At 46.7% G+C, this 21,295-nt stretch overlaps 1 protein-coding gene across 7 annotated transcripts in view; it reads right to left on the reverse strand.

Annotated features, from left to right (window-relative positions):
* The window catches only part of DOCK1 (dedicator of cytokinesis 1), a 526,777-nt gene that overhangs the window by 458,443 nt on the left and 47,039 nt on the right, over positions 1-21,295 (reverse strand). For 4 of the 7 annotated variants that reach the window (XM_067709065.1, XM_067709063.1, XM_067709061.1 and 1 more), the window contains exons 2-5: positions 17,427-17,510; positions 9,958-9,998; positions 5,954-6,009; positions 2,346-2,442 (exon numbers count right to left, since the gene is read on the reverse strand). In XM_067709065.1, coding sequence (XP_067565166.1) covers positions 2,346-2,442; positions 5,954-6,009; positions 9,958-9,998; positions 17,427-17,510 — 278 coding nt within the window. The remainder of the gene's footprint in view (positions 1-2,345; positions 2,443-5,953; positions 6,010-9,957; positions 9,999-17,426; positions 17,511-21,295) is intronic. The other 3 variants (XM_067709064.1, XM_067709067.1, XM_067709066.1) reach the window with 1 other exon arrangement.

A 21,295-nucleotide genomic window follows, 5' to 3' on the forward strand; every position in this document is an offset into this window, starting at 1 on the left:
GGCTTCTGCAAAAGGCAAAATCTGAGTCTACAAAAGCTCTCGGTGCGTTTAGGCCAAAAGGGAAGCACAAACAAGATACAAAATTCGTACCGCTTATCACTTTCTACATATTCCAAGGGGGTTGACGGCACAAAGAAAAGCAACAGTTTTGCAACAGCAAGAGTACAATTCATCAAGAGGGACTTCCCTGGTAGCGCAGTGGTTAAGAATCCCCCTGCCAAGGCAGCGGACACGGGTTCGAGCCCCGTTCCAGGAAGATCCCACATGCCACTGGGCAACTAAGCCCGTGCGCCACAACTACTGAGGCTACGCTCTGGAGCCAATGAGCCACAACTACTGAGCCTGCGCCCGAGAGCCGGCGAGCCACAACTACTGAAGCCCACGCGCCTGGAGCCCGTGCTCTGCAACAAGAGAAGCCACCGCAACGAGAAGCCCGCGCACCGCAAAGAGTACAATTCATCAAGAAAATGAGGAATCACCCAAAGGAAAAAGAACCCTGTGGTTCTTTCCATGAAAAAAAATCTAGGTGAAACCTAACTTGATAAAATTCTACATGGCATGGTGCCTATAAAAAATTAAAATGTGGTCATTGCTACATGTTAGAATAACTTCTCCTCTACACAGCTGAATCTCTCACCCCCACTATTTCTATATTTGACATCCTTTCTAGGAATTTCTAAGACCCCCACCACTTACCCATCCTATCATGCCCCAACAGATTATCTTCCATCCCATGAGCTTTTTTCCTTAGTATGATCCTAATCTTAATTTCTTTCTTTTTTTTTTTTTTTTTTTTTTTTTTGACCACGCCACAAGGTTTGCAGAATCTTAGTTCCCCAACCAGGGATCGGACCTGGGCCCACGGCAGTGAAAGCACTGAGTCCTAACCAACCACTGGACCACCAAGGAATTCCCATAATCTGAATTCCTTAAATGAAAACTAAATAATCAAAATCACTGGTTTATTCTAAAATTAAGTTTGTTTCCATCTTATTAATTCTCCTTGTCCAGTTTTATAAAGCATTACCAAATACCTAAAATCCTCAATATCTTCCTAACTTGTCTACAGCCACAGAGCAGAGGGGGAAAAAAATATTTATGAGCAATATGTATATATATATATATATATATATATATATACACACACACATATATATATATATAAAATAAGCACTGTTGTTTAGCTTTGCACTAACCTAGCAATGTAAATCCCTAAGAAGCAAATGTAAATTTTTCAAAAGGAAACCAAGGTGCCAGTTAGGAATGCCCGTTCCGGGACTGTATGGCTAAAACCGTGTCCACTAACATATTTGTCAGCATCGACTCCTGTTTGTTTTGCTGCTGCATTTTTGTTTAAAAATTGCTAACATGAAACACCGACTCCGAAATTGCTCAGATTTACACAAAACATTCACGGCTAACTTTACGCTTTTAGGTTTGGAGAACATTTGATGAACAATTACTGCAACTGCTTATTACTGTGCATTTATAGGAAACCACTGTATAATCAAAAGCAACAAGGCTGCCTGGAGAGCAGCTGTGGGACGCTGGGAACTTTTCTATGTTCCCGAGAAATCGAAGCACGGCCTTCCCTCCAGAGTCCTAGCTTTGGGCTGACAACATTAGCAGATGAGAAGTCAAGACTCCGAAGAGAAATACAGCCTTAACAAAAGGTATGCTTCCATAAATATGAATTTATGTGCAAAGAAATGCCCCGGGAAATACGAAATGGAAGATGTCAGGGCTCCAAACTCGCTGCATTAATAAGGCTTCTTCCGAGATGAGGAGAACTGGACACCACACACGAAGCCAGAAAGTAAACTATTTCCGTCCCTCTGCAACAGACACGCTTAGGTCTAGAAGACTATGTCATTTTTCTCAAATGAAAAGAAGCATTACCTACACGCAAACAATGGCAAAGATAGTCATCCCTCTCTACTGCACCCATAACGAAGCACCTACGACAGTTTCAAAGCAGATTTTCGCTTTCATACTCACATACAAACTTTGAGGGAACCCCAGCGCAGGTTGCCTCAGCCTGTCTTCCAAAGCCTGAAAGCAGCCCATTTCCCTTTCCAACTCTAGGAAAGGTGAAACCCACGGCCCCTTCCTTGACAGCCACTTCACTGCAGTCAGCACGGCTACACCCCAACACAAAGCAGGTGGAAGGGCACATGGTCCCTGAGGGTGGCCAGAGTACTGGGCCAGGCTGCTAAGTATGACCTGCTCCCACAAGTTCTGCTTTTGAGGTTCCCGGAAAAAGGCAAACTACCCTGTTTGTTCAGCGGGGTCCACAAAGACCATTCTCTATTGCTAAGCTCCGATTCAAAATCCCATTCTCTCACCACATAGAGCTGCCTCCAGATGGTGGACCACTCTCTCAGTGTTGTGGTGACTTCCTGTATGAGCGGGAGGTCGCCTGGGATGACCGTTTCATGTTGCCTGGGAAGGATGCAGGAAAGGAGAGAGATGGTCACGGCTTCGTTAAACCAGGGGTACCTTGTAAATTCCAAATCTAGGCCACAGTGTGCAATATTTAAGCAAATGGAGAGACAGTATACAAATGAGACTGTGCCCACAAAGGAATACATACATCTCTACGAATGACAAGTAATTTCTGCACAGAGTCTGAGAACGTTCGTACATCATCCTCCGTGTAAGCCATCTACCTCATATGTCAAGGTAAGATGAAGGAGGCAAGTAATATCCCGTCAGAACACCAAGGTCTGAGAAGTGGAAAGTGTATTCATAATGTGCGTACCCATCTATTTTACAGATGCCATAAATTACCACCAGTCTGTGTGGCATTAAAATGCAGGTTTGGGATAAGATGATTTTTTACGTTTCCATCAGGCCTAAAACTCATTCTATGATAACATACATGAAGCAGTTATCCTTGCGAAATATGAGCGAGGTTACAGCTTTCAAGTGTCCACAGGTGCCCTGATCCCCGAATTCTGCTTATCCTCTTTCCCTTTTCTCTCCACCCCAGAAGGTTAGCCCTTGACTTATTCTTGACTCATGATCTACCAATATTTGTGCGCTGGTTTTTATTAAATCAACCACTGTTTTCTGGTCACGTGCTCTGCGTCCGGCATTGCGCTGAGTAGGACTCATAATATTGGTATCTGGGACTGGGTCAGAGACTGAATTTGGTGGCTTGTGAAGTCAGACCACCTGGGCCTACAGGTCCTGAACAGACAAGACTCCCATCAACATGAAGTGTCCAGGGGGCATTGAAATAGGTCCCACCTACATATCTTCAACTGCCTGGAGCCCAGACCTGTGGGCAGGACCCTGACTGCAGCTCACAATCGGGGTTCAGGGCTGCAATGACTCACTGATGGCGGGGTGCTCCCCAAGGAAGAAACACTGGAGTCCCTGAGAGAGGGCCAGTCCCTCCAGAGAGGTCTGGCCACGTGCACCAGCGGGATAGCAGGGACCAGACGTCCAGGGAGGGCTGCCCACGGGACCACCCCACACGAAAGTGCTGTTAGGAATTACCCTTTGCTGGGACATCATCAGTGTCCATTACAGGACGTGATGGTTACAGCAGCCCTACCAACTCTGTCACCGAGTTTCCCAGTAGGGATGTTGATGAAAATGTGGTTGACGTCATATGACTCTGTGATGTCATCCTTGCAAAGCCTCCAGGGAGAGCTCCTCTACGCACAGTGCGAGGACGCTCGTCAGTGACTGGGCTGCACTCATGTCACAGAGTCTGAGTTTCATGCTGGGTCCACTGGGCTCTTCCCACTGGCTAGGAGACACCTGGAACTCAATGAGACCCCGCTTTCCCCATGGGGGGAGGGCCTCACTGCACACGGTGGACCCCGGTCTCAGCTCTGGATCCTTCTCACCTTCTTTCCTGCATTGGCCTGATCTGTCCCCTGGACTGAGTGCCAGCTGGCTCTAAGGTATCTGACGCGGCTGTGCTGTTACCTCTGTAACCACCCTGCTACCTGCTGGGGGCCAGCAGTAAACACACCCGACAGTGCCTGTCACAGATGGTGACTCATATGAGCTCCCTGGCTCTGCATGACTGAAGCAGATGTCATGGGACAAGTCAGGGCCGGAGGTCCCCATCCAAGCGTTTCCCACAGAGAGGGGACAGCTGAGATGCAAGAAGAGAAGCCACCTCAAGGGGGGAGGGGCAACAGAGAACCAGGAGAAGGTAAGGAGGGCGCCCTGGGAGGGGCAGGCAGGGGTGATGCAGGGCAGGGAAGCACCAGAAGCCACAGGAGCTGAGTGCAGCAGACGCCCGCCAGTGTCAGATGCGACAGACAAGCTCCAGAGAGGAGGGCTAAGAAGACACTGGCGATTAGGAGGTGTGGTAACCATGTCGGTGTCAGGGGAGGGGACAAACGGGAATTGCCTTGGTCACGAGGCTAAAGGCACAGGATCGGTGGCAGCCGCAACACAGCCACGATCTGGGGTGTCTGAGCCTGAAGGAGGGCCGGTGTACAGAGAGGAGAGAGAGCCTGCAGGAGAGACGGGATGATGAACTTGGACAGCAAGGAGACAGGCAGGGGCAGGATGAAGAGTGGCCGGCACTGGAAAGGAGGAAGGACCAGGAGAAGAAAGGGAAGGTGATGCCCACGGTATCCGGAGGAAAAGGACGGAGTGAGACCACCGGTCAAGTCTGAAGGCAGGAGGTTCTCTGCCAGGAGGGAGGCGGGAAGCAGCCAGGTTTGGGTGGGAACAGCCGAGGGAGGGTCAGGGCAGGTATCAGTAAGAGCAATCACAGGAGCCCTGGAGCATCGGCAGAGAACTTTCTAGACTGCCGGTTTCACCGGTGCCCCGTTCGTTTGCTCACGCTGGGGCATGTGACACTAACCCAGTGACAGGAACAGAAGTGTCTGTCTGCCTGTCCATCTGGCTGTCAGGGGGTGACTCTACTTACGAAGAATCCACACAGCCCCTCGTGCCCTTCACTATTATGCTTCGTAATTACATTTTACATATACTCCTTTGTATACATCAAAGTGCTTTTGAAAAAAATAATTCCTCTACAGTCTGATGTCCAGACTGATCCTGCTACAGACTGATGTAAAATACATGAAAAGCACACTTTATGCAACTACTTCCACAGAAGGATGAAAGTTTCAAAACTTTCCTCTTTTTACTTCCCTTTGAAACTGTACATACAAAACATTTTATCTGTAGAAAAAAGGACCCTATTACAGGTCATCACATTCATGCCTCTAAATTATTTTCTTCGTTTTAATCGGAACTACAGAGCCCGACCTAGTCCTTTTCGTATGTTAAAAGTACACTGCTTGGAAAGGCAATTTTGTAATCAGCCGCAGAGATGTCATTATGCAGTAATCATATGGTTAGTAATTTTATCATTTACATATTTAACTGAGTGTGAAGATGTAGCAGAGACAAAAAAGGAAAACATTCTAATGCTCCTTCCTCCAAGTTCGCACCTGGCTATTCATTTGCCATTCCCGCCTAATGGGTTCCTGTTCTACAAATGCCCTTTTAAAGATCTTATACATCAGTTTTATGACCTCTAGGAAACATACGTCAGCATTAAGCAACGTGTAAATTCACACACACCCCAATTTAACAACTGTTGCTTCACCCTCAACCCCATTTGCGTCACAGCCTGCAAAGTCTTCCGGAAAAATGGATTCAGAGCTGGGGGCGCCGTGCAGGCTTTGCCTAATAGGTGGCTCACAGAGGAAGAACTACGAAGCTTTCCAAACCCGCATCAGGTTCAAGGAGGTTGGCTGCAGTTCCGACGCTGACTTAACTTAAGACTGTGTGAAGGCTCAAAGCCATGCTGTGGACAGCCCTAGATCAGCAGTTTCCCTTCTCTCCCCAAACTCCTGTCACATCAGGGTCAATGTCACCCATCGTCCAACCCCCAACATCGCCCTGCAAAGAGCCTCAGGCCAAATGCAATCACTGCATGACTTCATTTAAATATCAAGACAAGACTCACCCTTTTCCTTCAACTATGGCTTCTTTAAGATGAATATATGAAGCAGGAAATATACCCTTTGGGAGGAAAAAAGACAGTAGGTTTTATTATTAATATGAGTACCGATTGCAAATCGAACGACTGCCCCCCCAAAATGGAGGTGGGGATGTGGCTGGATCACTATTAAATCTGCAAGCCTAATGCTAAGTAAGTCTCATACACAACATAGCACAGAAAACAAAGAAGTGTAAAAGATGGCAACTCCTTCCGCTTGTGTTTCAAAGAGGCTGCGGATGTCTTAGAAGAAAACAGACGCAATCTGTTTGCAAAGAAAAAATCCCACAGGGACTTTGCTGTGTCTTCTCCACGGGCCACACCTCGTTTTTACTGCTGACCTCAACACAGGAAGACCCGCAGCCAGAGGATGCCTAAGAACAAGTTCTGACAATGGCTTCTGACAGCTCTTCCTTTCGAAATACTAAAATTGTCATCAAAAGTTAGTTTATACCGTTGATCATCACATAGGCACTGACTGCTTACCTGACCCAAGGAGACTTTCTCAACCATCTCCAGAGGGGCCGTCAGATAAAATAGAGAAACTGGGTGCATGTCGCCCAACCTGCCAGACTCCTAGGGGGAGCACACCACGTTACACGGAGACAGGGCTTGGCACCCCCAAGCATACGGCACACAAGGGCCCAACAGACAGTTCCGAGGGAGACAGCTCCTCAAGAGGACGGTCAGTGTCAGGCGCCGTGCGTGAAGCGCCAGGAGCTTTACCAAGAGTCCTGGTCCTGCTTCCTGAGCGAGGACACTACCTCCCTTCCTGGAGGGCAAGCAATGGGGCACCAGGCCCCGGGATCTTGCAACGATGCAACGCTAACAGGTTGCGGCTTCCCACGTGAGATGTCATGCACGCAGCAAAAAGCCAATCAGTGGCCCTGGTGGCTTCGGGCACCTGCCGTGGGAACAGGAGCTTCCGACTAGGTTTCCCTGGCATCTGGCCCCAAAGGATTTCCACAGGAAATCCAGAAACCACCCTACTGATCCTGCTTGGGAAGGGGGCATGGGCACCACTGGTTCAGGTTCCTCCTGCCTGCAAGGGAAGTGGCCGCACTTCATGTGAAGAAGAATTATCACAGAGAGGGAAGGAGTCAGGCAGAAAGACAGAGGCTGAGCACCACAGAGGACTGCGGGGGCCCGATGCTAGGACACCTCCAGATCCCAGGACGGTCTCCAGGTGCACATTTGATGTCAACAGGTGAGCACGGGGCGGGGAGGGACGACGGGACGGACACACATACAAATAGGCCAGTCTCGCCCCCTGCCCATGTCCAGAGATGTCCCTCAGTCTCGGTAAACCTGCTCTCGAGAATCATGGAGCCACAGAAGGGACAGTAAAAGAAATGAGGCTGGACACATCTGGAGGCTTGAAATAAGCGACTTTTTTTTTTTTTTAATTCATTTTATTTTTGGCTGCATTGGGGTTTCGTTGCTGCGCGCGGGCTTTCTCTAGTTGCAGCGAGCGGGGGCTACTCTTTGTAGCGGTGCACAGGCTTCTCATTACAGTGGCTTCTCTTGTTGCTAGCACAGGCTCTAGGCACGTGGGCTTCAGTAGCTGTGGCACGCGGGCTCAGTAGTTGTGACTCACAGGCTCTAGAGCACAGGCTTAGTAGTTGTGGCCCACGGGCTTAGTTGCTCCGCGGCATGTGGGATCTTCCCAGACCAGGGATTGAACCCGTATTCCCTGCATTGGCAGGTGGAATTCTTAACCACTGTGCCACCAGGGAAGGCTGAAATGAGCAACTTCTCCAGCTGGGGCGGCCGGGACCAGCCCAGATCTATTGCTCATTTGTGAATACCAATAAAAGGATGCTTCCGGAACACAGAGTCAGGTTACTAGGAGCCAAGTCCCTTCTCTGCTACTGCCTGGGGCAGGGGTGCTGATGCAAAATCACGACCTTCTTAAGGCTTCAATTTCCTCATCTGCTAATGAAGATTTTAGGTGAAAAAATAAATATGCCCCTACCCAGCTCTGTGAGCTGTAAAGTCAGGGCCCTGTGGTGCAGGGTAGGAAGGGTTAGGGCTCATGGAGGCATGGGGAGTTGGGAGAGATCCCCAACTGGGAAGGCGGTACCAGACACCAAATGCCAAATATCAAAGAAAAGTGAACAGCTTCCCCGGGATGCACATGAAGTTGCAGCTTTGTCACTGGGGAGAGGGGATGGTTCATAACCCTAATCTCTTTATTAATAAAGTCCTCAATTGTGGCTTTCTCACATGAACCTCAGGTTTTCATCTGCAGGAATACATTCTTTTTTTTTTTTTAATTGAAGTATAGCTGATTTACAATGTTGTGTTAATTTCTGCTGTATAGCAAAGTGACTCAGTTAAATATACACACACACACACACACACACATTCTTTTTCATATTCTTTTCCATGATGGTTTATCACAGGATATTGAATACAGTTCCCTGTGTTATACAATAGGACCTTGTAGTTTATCCATCTTATATGTAATAGCTTGCATCTGCTAATCCCAAATTATGGAAGAGATAATCAATGTGAAAATAGAACTTTCCCTGGAGAAATCTATTCCAGCAGCCGCCTGGTTGGAATCTACCTTGTTCAAAGCTCAAGGCTCCAGGTCATTGGATGTGTAGAGACTCATAGCCCAGTCTGAGCTCAGCAGGGCGGAGGTGGGAGGTCCTGGCTCCCATTTGCAGATCTGACTCACCAGGTATCCCTCACAGCATCTCTCACATTAGGAAAGACTATGCCAGAGAAAGGCTGCCGTGAAGCTCCGCCTGGAGGCCTCCGAGGTGACTGAGACCAGAGGATGGACAGCTCCCACCTGTCTGGCACAGCCTGAGAGCAGGGCGTCTGGGGAAAGCAGATGAAGAAGGCCCTGTGCTTGCACAGCTGGACTCCAGCAGCCTTAGCTACAGGCTCCGGACCACAAGAGGAGCCCAGCCCAGTAACTAGATAATGAGAGGCCAAGCTAAGAAACAGATAAAATGAACCATCTGTCAAGTATAATGAGATTTTATAAGGTAACATGGACAGCCAAACCACAGCTTAGAATAGACAGTACTTCAGAATCATAGAATGAAGTGGAAGAGCCATCATTAGATTTTGTGAAGCTGAGAATGGAAAAGCCACAACAGAACTGTGTACGGGACTGTCCACCGCAATGTAACTGCACATCTTAGCTTCAGAAATTCAAACAACCACGCATGCAAACTGCCCTGGAAGGCAGAACCTCTTTCTTTTGCCAGCGACGTAAGCAGTATAAAAATAGTTATAAGCAAGAGGGGAAAAAGCAAGCGTGAGTGCTGCAAAACTGCTAATTTATCATCAAGGATAATGCAAGATTGAAAATCGTGAGCAGTACTTTCTTCCCAAGTCATTATACCCAGATCATTCTCTTACACATCCTGTGCTTAAACAGGATGCAGAATTCTACCAGGAAAAGAAGAGTCCACCTCTCATGACAACAGGTCAATATCACGCCACAGCCCAGCCATTCACTCACAGAAATGAAATTGCAATTTCTACATACATATGTTGTTCAGAAGAAAACAATTCGGGAAGGGAAGTGATAAATTAGAAGTTTGGGGTTAACATATACACACTACTATATATAGAATAGATAACCAGCAAGGACCTACTGTACAGCACAGGGACCTATACTCAGTATTTTGTAACAACCTGTATGGGAGAAGAATCTGAAAAAAAATGGATATATGTGTATGTATAACTGAACCACTTTGCTGTACACCTGAAACTAACACAACACTGATTATCAATTATACTTCAATTAACAAAATAAAATTTTTTTAATTAAAAAAATTTTTTAAAGGAAACAATTCAGGGTAGCCTATATTTCAACCCATGTATTTTTTTAATTCAGAGAAAGAGATATATAAGGACAACTCTTAGGCACCATGAGACAGAATTTATTTCCTCGCCTATTGTGATTTATGAAGGGACACGCACTGTGTTTAATAACAAAGACTTACCTTCTTAGACTTTTTCCTTAAGGTGTAGCCTCTGTACCACCCTAAACAAACACAAAAGCGAAACAGTTAGTACAAGGAGACATCACAGCGTCCTAACAGCACCTTCCCGCTGTCAAGAACTCATTGTTTGCAGAACCAGGGAAGTCAGCCCGTAACAGAACTCAGTAATCCTAAGGCTTTGGAGAGATGCTATGGGGTCTCCTAAACAGCATCTCAAAACCACGCTTGAAGCCTGGCCAGGGGCCTCTTCACACAGACCTCCAGCTCCTTCACCTGCACCTGCCGCACGCGGCCTTGAAGGCGCCAATGAGAACTGAAGAAGCACAGTTCCAGGAGGAGGAGTGGTCCTTTTGACCACCCGGCCCTAGGCAGGCTCCTGGAGTGTGCATTTTCGTATCTGTTCCTCCGCCGGATGGAGCGGGGTCACTGCCAAGTGCACATACCAGCATCCTCAGATCATCAAGAGCTGCCGCAGAACAGAAATCCTATTGAGAGCCGACTTCCTCCCTCTAAGGGATGGAGGGGGGCTTTGCCCTGGAGCAGCCACGATCGCACAAAGTGCTTCTGTGGCAAAGGCTGGACCCCCAACAGGAAGCACCGGGCCCAGGAATACGGGCCCGCCTACCCCCTTGGGGTCTGGCCTAGATTCAAGTTCCCATTCCCTCACGTGGGGAGGACAAGCAAACAGAGCAGAAGACAGACGTGCTAGCACTGCTGGCAGGAATTAAATGCCAAATGGAAGAGACATTCAGTGCCGGACTGGACCGGACCACTCCCTTGTCCCCTCCACTTCAACTGAGGGCAGAAATCGCCCCTGCCAGCGCCCAGGGGTCCACGGCAGGTCACTCGCCTCCCAACAACTACGCCGCGGCAGGACGTCGGTGGATGTTTCCCTATCCCAAACACTCTGAAGCTGCTGTAGGCCACCTCACTCCAGAAAAGGAAATCAGAAGCTCGGACAAATTCCAACTCAGCCCCCCAGGAGCAAAAGGACGGAGATACTTGGAAAGCGCCCGTCGAGTCAACTCCCAGAGAACATCCAAGTGTTGGGCTTTTACACAGTGAAACAGTCAAACCTCGGAAACCTGGGATACATGAATGAAGGTGCCCAGAAACTGAAAACGGGCCTATATTGCACCACTGACCACACACCTCTAACAGAGCAATAATTTAACAACCAGAGGTGGAGAGGAACCAGAAAGTGACGGGCTTAAGATCCTCCAGGCACTATGAAGAGATGCTTTCTGAGCATTCAGAACAGAAGCTGGAAATTGCTAGGAGCCTCGCAAAGGGTTTGCTAAGACCTGGACACAAACAACGAGCCCATTTCATTTCCTGACAAGGGACCTGCACGATTGATTCGGGGGCACCGCAGACACAAAACGCCTGGATTTTCCTGCACGTCTGGAGGATGGCCGCCTGAGAGCCCTGCACTGTCTCCTTCGCGGGTTCTACCTGCCAAGGCCAGAATCAGCATCCACCCGGGACAGCGCTCACAGACAGTGAAACGGAAAAAGGCTGTATGCAATGTAAAGGACGGTCCGCTATCCTGTTATTTTATCCTTCCCGTATTTTCAGTATTACTTGGCCCTTCCTTTTGCTGAAACTGACATGGGATGAATGTCCTAGAACATCTAAGGAAATACTTCAAAGTGACAAGAAGAAGACAGAAACCAAGTCAAAAATAAGCAATGTTTATAAACAATGTATAGAAGAAGGAACCTAAAAGACTTACACATGAATGAAGAGATGCTCACACTAATAATCAGATAAATGAAAATTTTAAACATAATGTTACTGCACGGTTATTATAGGGAGAGAAATCTCAACACTGCAGGATTCCGGCAGCCCCTGGCACTGAGGATGGGAGTGGAGACCACACAACCAGTGTGAGCGTGACCCTACTTATCCAGAGTATATAACCCCACACCCCGTGAGCAGCCGTGCACCCCAAAGACATCCCACATACCCATCCACACGCAGCGGGGCAGACACAGGAGGCCCATGGCAGCATGATCTAGGGGGGCAGAATGAGTGCCCAGAACTGGAGGGTGGCTAGCAACACGTGCAGGTGCACACAGAGCAGTGAGGGCCACGGACTAAATATATACACACGACAGGACTGCGTCTTGGAGCACAGTGCTGAGTAAAAAGGGAAGAAACAGAATGAGGGTCTTCCCTGGTGGCGCAGCAGTTACGAATCTGCCTGCCAATGCACGGGACATGGGTTCGAGCCCTGGTCCAGGGGGATCTCACATACTGCGGAGCAGCTAAGCCCGTGCGCCACAACTACTCTAGAGCCCGCGAGCCACAAATACTGAGTCCATGTGCCGCAACTACTGAGCCTGCGCTCTAGAGCCCACGAGCCACTACTACTGAGCCCACGTGCCACAACTACCGAAGCCTGTGCACCTAGAGCCTGTGCTCCACAACAAGAGAAGCCACCGCAATGAGAAGCCTGCGCACCGCAACAAAGAGTAGCCCCCACTCGCCACAAGTAGAGAAAGCCCGCACACAGCAACGAAGACCCAACGCAGCCAAAAATAAATAAATAATGTTTTTAAAAAAGGAAACAGAATGAGACCTACAACCACATTTATATACATGACCTAGAGGGGTGGGATAGGGAGGGTGGGAGAGAGGCTCAAGAGGGAGGGGATATGGGGACATGTGTATGCAGATGGCTGATTCGCTCTGTCGTGCAACAGAAACTAACACGGTATTGTGAAGCAATTACACTCCAATAAATATCTATTAAAAATATTTATATATATATATATATATATATATATATATATATATATATATGTGTACCAACCAGTACAGGCCAAGAGAAAAATTCACTTCAAACACAGCAGAAGGGTTTTTCCAGAAGAAGGGAGAGAAGAAAGAGTTGAGCTACTGGGATAAAAAGATAAGGGGTCCTTTGATTTTACTTTATGATAACAGACAGTGGTTTCTTTTTTAATGGCCTCTTCCTAAGCAAAAGGAACACCTAGGCTTTCCCTTCTCAAGAATTTCTGCGTCTGTTATTCCTTCCACCAACTGAGAACCCAGACTATGTGCCCGAGGCCACACTAGACAGAGCAAATGTAGAAATATCAGTAGATTAGACCCAATTTCTGCCCTCCAAGGGCTCACACACCAGAAGATTCCCCTACGACAAGCAGGGCTCAAACCACCAACAAGGGCAGAGATTTGAGCATGAAAGCGAGAGGACATCCCTGCAGAGGTTTCATGCAGGGAAGTGGGGGGACATAGAAGGATGATGAGTGGCTGCTGCTTTGGAGGGGCAGGCCAGTGGGAATGCAGCTATAGGAGCAGGAAGGTGCATGGCTCATTGAATTAACAGGCTGATTCACTCCTCCCAGGCAGGGCTCAACCAACCTGCTCCAAACAAGAGACACCCGCCCCCCAACGGCAAGTATAGGTCAGACGTAGTCCTGAAACACAGGGAGGGCCCCGTCCAGCCCAGGAAAACGGCAGCCAAGTCAGTGGGTACACTGGAGCGTTCCCAACAGGACAGGAGCACACACACTCAAGTCCAGGACTGCAACCAACTGAGGACAGGACCAGGCAGAACAAAGCAGGCGCAAGGGAGTCGGAAAGGAGCTTCTGCCCAGGGAGGTATGCTTAGGCGGAGTCTTCAAGGATGGCTAGTCAGATGGAGGAAGGAGGAGGGAGGCCCGGCAGAGCACAGGTGCAGAGGGGCGCTCACCAAGCATCTGAGAAGCCACCGGCAGCAAAGCTAGGACATGTGTGAGAAGAAGGCTGGGGGGACTTCCCCGGTGGCGCAGCGGATAAGACTCCACGCTCCCAATGCAGGGGGACCAGGTTCGATCCCTGGTCAGGGAACTAGATCCCACAAGCATGCCGCAACTAAGGAGCCGGCGCAACCAAATAAGTAAATAAATTATAAATATTAAAAAATAAAAGGCTGGGGCTCAGGTAGGACAGGAGGAAACTAGATCACTAAGGTCCTGGGTCCTGCCCACCTCACAAGTACCTGCCTGGATGGACAGCACAGTCACCTGTGTCAGGTGTACTGTGTCCTGCTCTGAGTACTGAACTACAAGACAGCCAAAGGCCGGATCTGACCAAACCATGCCCTAATGGACAGCATCTGCGTGCACACTGGGCGTTCTGGAGCTGTCCTGGGTACGATATTTTGCAGGCACCCGGGCCGGGGGCAGGGCGCAGACCCAGCCCAGAGGATGGAGGTTCCGGAAGCAACACAGGATGAGAAGCACAGCTGCGGTGCTCTTCCACTAGGCTGGGGCCAGGTGGCCAGTCACCTGGGACAAGGTGCAAAGGATGGCTGCTGGGTGGAGGCTGCACTGGAGGGCCTGGTGGTCTTCTGTGAAATGAGAGCCGTATCAACATGACTACTTCTTCCAGTTTGTTGTGGGTTGAACTGTGTTCTGCCCACCCCAAACAGACGTTGAAGTCCTAACTCCCTCCACCTGTGGGTGTACCCTCATCTAGAAATAGGGTCTTGGCAGATAATCGAGTTAAGATGAGGTCATTACAGTGGACCTAATCCAATACAGTGTCCTTATAAAAAGGAGGAATAGACAGTCAAAGTCAAGTGCAGGGAGGACGCCATGTGATCACACAGGCAGAATCCAGGGCGTTGCATCTACAAGGCAAGGAATGCCAGCGATGTCAGCAAACCACAAGCCTGGGGAGACCCGTGGAGCAGCTTCTGCCCCCTCAGCCCTGAGAAGCAACCAACCCTGCCGACACCTCGATCTTGGACTTATAGCCTCCAGAACTGTGAGGGAACACGTTTCTGTTGTTTAAACTCCCCACTGTGTGGTACTTGGTTACCGTCGCCCCAGGAAACCCAGAGGCAGTCCTCTCAAGACCTTCAGCTGACAGATGCTGGTGGCAGGAAAAGGAATTAAGGTGCATTTTGGAAGAAAATAGATCATTATCACTTTGAAAATTTTGAACAAATTAAGTTCCCGTGTTGTGGTTTCATCAAAAGAATGCCTTCCTAATCTGGGTGCAATGCTGTGCTCTCACACAGGCACAGAGTCCAGCCCGTGGAGATCCTTCTGGAAATGAGCAGGTGACAGGATTGGCATCTCCTTGGCTGAAGAGTCACTTAATCAACATCGGTGACCTGGGCTCACCTCTCCTGTCTGGTTGACCCTGGACGCTGCTTAAAGGCAGAGGCATACCCCGAATGAGCCCTCAAAGCTCAGTCCACCTCCCTGGTGACCGGAAAAGTTATTTTCTTTGTTCTGTGCCCCAAGCCTCCATGAGCCTGAGACAGAAAAATGAACCATAACTTGCAGGTAAGTGTGTTCTTTGAACCTTAATATAAGGAATAATCATCTAGAAATTATATTCTCTGGAGCAATCCCAGTAGTACCCTACCCTGAACAGGATCACATAGAAAGGGAAAGTTAAATTTGACAACCATAAATAAATTTTCTTAGGGGAAAAGTGGAAGGGGTGAGGAGAAAAGAAGAAGAGAATGCCAAACGCTAATATAATCCATAAAATTTAAACAGAACAAGAGGAAAGAGCAGAAAAACAATTATTCCATTGTTATTTGATGACAATAAAGTCACCAAGTTTCCCAAAATCAAAACTACTTCCCCAAATGCATTTCTCCGATCGGATTCTGACTAAAACCAAAAAAGACAGCAGTTAAAGAAGGGGAAGTCGTTTTATGTTACAGGGTCTTTACAAAGACTGGAATATTTTTATCAGGACTTAGAAGATAGATGAGCCCGGAAACTAAGTGCTCACTGAAGAATCCTTTATCACGATGCTGGCCAGTCAAATGCCTGCCACCAATTATTTTCTTTAGTTAAATGTACAGGGATCATCGACTCACCTAAGGATTCCCCTGTTTAAAGAGTGCATTCTTCTTACAAAGCAAAAAACAAGAAGTCGCAGCCCCGCAGCCCCTGCTACCCCGGGCTGCACAGGAAATTGTTATCTATTCAGGAATGACATCATTGCCCAGTGTTTATTAACCAGGATTTCAAATGCAACTGACCGGGGGCAGAAATAAAAAAAGATGTAAGAGCACTCTTCCTTCAGATCTGAAAAGTGTCTGAGATGAGAGCTTTGATCCTTAACCTCTAGTTAATTTCTCTATTTCCTCTCAGCCACTGGCCATATATATACTGGGAGCAGATAAGGCAATCTAACTGTCAGCTGTAAAAACTGAAACCAGGCAGAAGGTGCCCATTGCAGCTACTCATTCACATAAAGACCGTATTTGCAGTATTACATCTGCTTCCAGGCATATGACACAAAAGCCAATTTTTTCCCCCCAGTAGGACATTTCTTAGGGTAAAAGGTGCAAATGGAATGGAATTCCAAGCCAGCATGAGTCAGATGCGGAAGTGAGGGACGTGGACATGGACATGGGTATTTTAATGGGTTTGCGCTTCTCCAGGAACACGGGAGCAAGCTGCAGCTTGCCTGGTGCACAGAAGCTGAACGCTGCGTCACTCACGTGCAGAGAGGATTCCAAAGACCGAGTCTGAAGATCAATTTGTGATTACTATGGGATGTGTGCAATTTCCTCTCCCCGTCACCCAACCTCCTACTTGGAAGGGTCTGGCTAACCCCAATCCGAAAGCAATTTTGCTGTTGGAATTATCAATTTTAATCAGTTCTCTTTTTTTCTATGTTATATGGAAGTCACCCCCTTTGAACAAGAAACAAAGCCACCAACACTCCTCTCACACATGTGAGGAGTCTAAAACTCAAGCCCGTCATTGCTCCTTTTCTGTGCAACTATAAACCACAGCATAAAACGAAAGGTGTCCCGTTTTAATGATTTGCAAAACCCTAAATATGAAAACCAATTGTCTGAAAACCCAAGGACATCAGGAAACCACTGTCACCGACAGTATATTTATTGGATGATTACAATTGCTTTACTGGACCACATCCCACAAAGCTGTGACAATCTCTGTTCACCATTCAGAAAATGGGGTCATAGATTTTTTAAAAAGGAAATAAGAAATGACAATTTTGGTTCCTCTCAGGAAGTTGTTAACAAATCTACGTGAGAGCATAAAAAGTCTCACCATTCACATAAAACACCTCAAAACAATGAGCCTAATGAGCCTAAAATATCTTCAATGTATTTAAAAAATTTTTTTCAAGTGGTCAGTTATTAACAGTCAAGATGGACATACATGTGCAAAAGAGGAAACAATGGGGGGGGGTTCTTAACAATAAAACAACTATTTCAACAGAAACTTGAGAGGTTAAAAGTTTAGGAATTTAGTTTTAAGTTCACCTTAAATTAAAAAAAAAAACTGATTTAAATAACAGATCACCTCACCACTGCCCTTTCCCGACACAGCATCTATCGTGCAAGGAAACCAACCATACACGCTTTCCTAGCAGGGTAATGCTTTGCCCATTACGCACTGCAAAATGTATTAACTGCACAAAACTACAAACAGAAAGACACCAAAATAAATACGCACCTTCATACGTTTCCAGGATGTGCACGGTGTCTCCTATTTGTAAAGAAAGTTCATCCGCTCCCCTGGCATCATAGTTATAAAAAGCTGTTCAGAGGAAAAAGAGGTAAGAAGATATTAGTAAAGGTAACTATGCTGGATTGTTTCTGCCATTTTTAAGATTGAAATATTCAGTCTTTGCCTGGATCATCCTCTCTGATACCCACAAAAGGAGGCTTTTTTTTCAAGGGTCCTCAGTTTAAGAAGAAGAAATTCATAACTACTCATAACGCCAGAAAACCACAAGTGGTTTATTGTGGTAAAATACGTATGATGTGAAATTTGCCTTTTTAACTATTTTTAAGTGTACAATTCAGTGATGTTAGTTACATTCACAGTGTTGCTCTCCCATCACCACCATCAAGTTCCAGAACTTTTTCATCACTCCAAACAGAAACCCCATAACCATTAAGCCATCACTCCCTATCACTCCCTCCGCCAGCCCCTGATAACCTGTAACTCACTTTCTGTCTCTATGAATTTGACTACTCCAGCCACCCCGTTAATCATACAGTATTATCCTTTTGTGTCTGCTTCTTCCACTTAGCATAATGTTTTCAAGGTGTACGCACATCGTACCATGTATCAGAACCTCATTTCTTTTTATGGTGGAATAATGTTTATAATAGAAAGAAGACTAAAGCTCTTGTCAACAACATTTCGATTATCACTTCATATACTATCTTATATTTCCATTAACAGACTTTTTTCATTAGATGACTTTTTCCTATCTGTAAATCAATGACACATGGACTGAATATTTTTTGAAAATCAAACTGATTCTTTAAATTACTACATAGCCAATGCTGCTATTAAGCAAGGCAAAAAAATATGTCTAATATTAGGAAGCAATCCTTCCAACTGACAATATGCAACAAACGTCTGAAATCCCTGGGACCTCCCTGGTGGTCCAGTGGGCAAGACTCCACGCTCCCACTGCAGGGGGCCGGGGGCCGATCCCTGGTCGGGGAACTAGATCCTACATGCCGCAACTAAGAGTTTGCATGCCACAACTAAGAAGTCTGCATGCCGCAACAAAGATTCCGCATGCTGCAACTAAGACCCGGCGCAGCCAAAAATAAATAAATAATAAATTAATAAATAATTGTTTTAAAAAAGCAGTTCTGTTCCTCCTAGCTAAGAACGTAAAAGTGATTCCATGAAATTCAGGTCATACTTTTGCTCAAGCATGGAGATAAAGGCAACAATCACACTGCTTATGACTCCCAAATATTCAATTAGCTTACTCTCAATAAAAATAAATAAATACAGTGATGTTTTTCCTTCCTACTGGATTCTCCCTAAAAAGATGTCAGACTTGAGGCAAAATTCATCGTAAACCTTTCATCAATCAGGATCAAACTCTCATCCATCCATCCTGAACACCTTGTTGGACTAGGCTGTCTTTTACAGGCGCCATTACTGTGTCCATTTCTGGAGTTCTCCCTGGTCACATCATGTGCAAACTTCTCCAACAAGCATGGGGGGCCTCCATCATCTGAATGACTGCCTGGCCCTCCTTCCAACCACACACTCCTGGCCCCTGTCACTGCTTCTCCTTGAAAGAAAGAAGTCACACCTGTGTGTCACTCCTTATTCCTCCCCTGCCAAAGGGGTCTTCCCACCCGTGCACCTCTTCCAGAGAGCCAAGTCCAAGCATGTTCAAACCCCTTCTACAAAAATACCCAGCAACACAGCACGCTTCCTGTCGCCAGCTCCATAACCAAGCTACATTTGCGGTCTCTGGAAGCAGACAGAGTGGGCAGGGTACCACCTCTCCCCAGGGAGACCTGGGTGACCTCCAGCAAACACCCTATCCTCCACATCTTCAGCTTCCCCATCTGTACGATGAGGAGACTGATATCTACCTCATAGGATGGTGTGTGTACTCTGTGTCTTAAAGAAAATAATGCTGGGACTTCCCTGGCGGTCCAGTGGTTAAGACTCTGCACTCACAATGCAGGGGGCACCGGTTCGATCCCTGGTCAGGGAACTAGATCCCACATGCCGCAACTAAGATCCCGCATGTTGCAACCAAGACCCGGCGCCGCCAAATTAAAAAAAGAAGAAATGGATCTGTTAACTTGATGCAATGTGTTTGCCTGCAGTGAACGCTTATTAAATTGTAAACGCTCTTACTGTGTTTGAGGGTATTTTGTTTTTACTGCCACAAAGACTTAGCAGACTATCACATGTTCACAAAGGTGCTTTGTGTCCACCTAGAGGGGTGGGATACGGAGGGTGGGAGGGAGACACAAGAGGGAGGAGATATGGGGATATATGTTTATGTATAATTGATTCACTTTGTTATACAGCAGAAACGAACACACCACTGTAAAGCAATTATACTCCAATAAAGATGTTAAAAAAATAAAATAAAATAAAACATCAATAACCATATACACATAGAAAATTCTATTTTCACAGTTATTTTCCTATATTTTCACCCATACTCATAAAATTTAAATGTCCTCAACTGACATAAATGGTTATTAGTAGTTATTAAGTTTATTTAGCATTTTATGGTGAATCTTTAACAAGAAATAACAGCATTAGATAAAGAAAGCTCAAAACATATGCCAGCCTCTCCCAGCCCAGCACAACCGCTTTCAAAGCCTTCAGGAACCATAAATGCATTTATCATCGTTCTTAACAGCATCCTTGCCAGCATGCCTGTTCTATTACAGATGTGGAAAAAATAAACACATCAAAAACAATACAAATAAAATAAAATGGACAAGTCCACTGTAAATACATTCAGGTCCATGCGAATTTGTAAGGCATACACGCAAAAACCTTTAAGTAGTGGCCCCTCCACCTCTGAAGCAGGCAGAGAAAAGCAGTTGTGAAAATCTCATACAAGAATAGAGACATTTCAAATTTAACTATGAAATGAGGCTTTAAACACCGATGATTTCACAGATGAAGGGAAAGGGAGCCTCGTTTATGCACGTGGCCCGAAATGACACAGCAGAGCCTGGACCACAACAATGGCTGCCCAGCCCCCAGCCTTAAGGATCCCACATTGAAATGCAAATTAAAAGACTCAACTATACAAATTACTGGACAAGGAAGTGGGAGGGAGGAGGAAGTGTGGTAGATAGAAAAATGGCCCACAGAGACGTTCACATCCAAATCCCAGAACCTGTGAGGATGCTCCCTTACACAGCAAAGGGGGCCAGTGCAGATGTGATTAGGTTAAAGATCCTGACATGGGGGTGCTAATCCCGGGTTATCCAGGAGGGTCCAATGTAATCACAAGGTTCCAAAAGAGACAACAGGAGTGTCAGAGTCAGCCAGAGATGTGACCATGGGAGCAAGGAAGGGGCCACAAGCCAAGGAGAATTGGCAGCCTCTAGAAACTGGAAAAGGCAAGGAAAGGACTCTCCCCAGGAGCCTCCAGAAGGAACAGAGCCCTGCCGAAACGCTGACTTTAGGACTTCTGACATCCAGGACTGTAAGATTATAAATTTGTGTTGTTGTAAACCCCTAAGTCTGTAGTTTGTTATGGCAGCAATAGGAAACACGTGCAGGGAGGAATGTGGAAAACAATTTAAAAGTGGTATTTTGTGGTTGATTTATTCACTGCTGAGCAGGGTTGCAAGCATCTGAACAAGTCTGAGGCTGAGGTTCCCCGATTCTTGGGTGATAGAAAAATGAGAACAATGCAGTGAACTTTTCTTAAATAAGCCCAAAAATATTCAATGTAAAAGGCTATGCCTTATTCTGATTATGTGACCTTTCGAAGCTGCCCCTTTTTGGGGGTGGGGGGGTGAAAAAGCAGAGACGAGAAAGACCAGAGGCATCTTCTCCTTTACGAAGGATGATGATGA

Source organism: Pseudorca crassidens, chromosome 16 (assembly GCF_039906515.1).
Source record: "Pseudorca crassidens isolate mPseCra1 chromosome 16, mPseCra1.hap1, whole genome shotgun sequence".
NCBI classification, from domain to species: Eukaryota; Metazoa; Chordata; class Mammalia; order Artiodactyla; family Delphinidae; genus Pseudorca; species Pseudorca crassidens.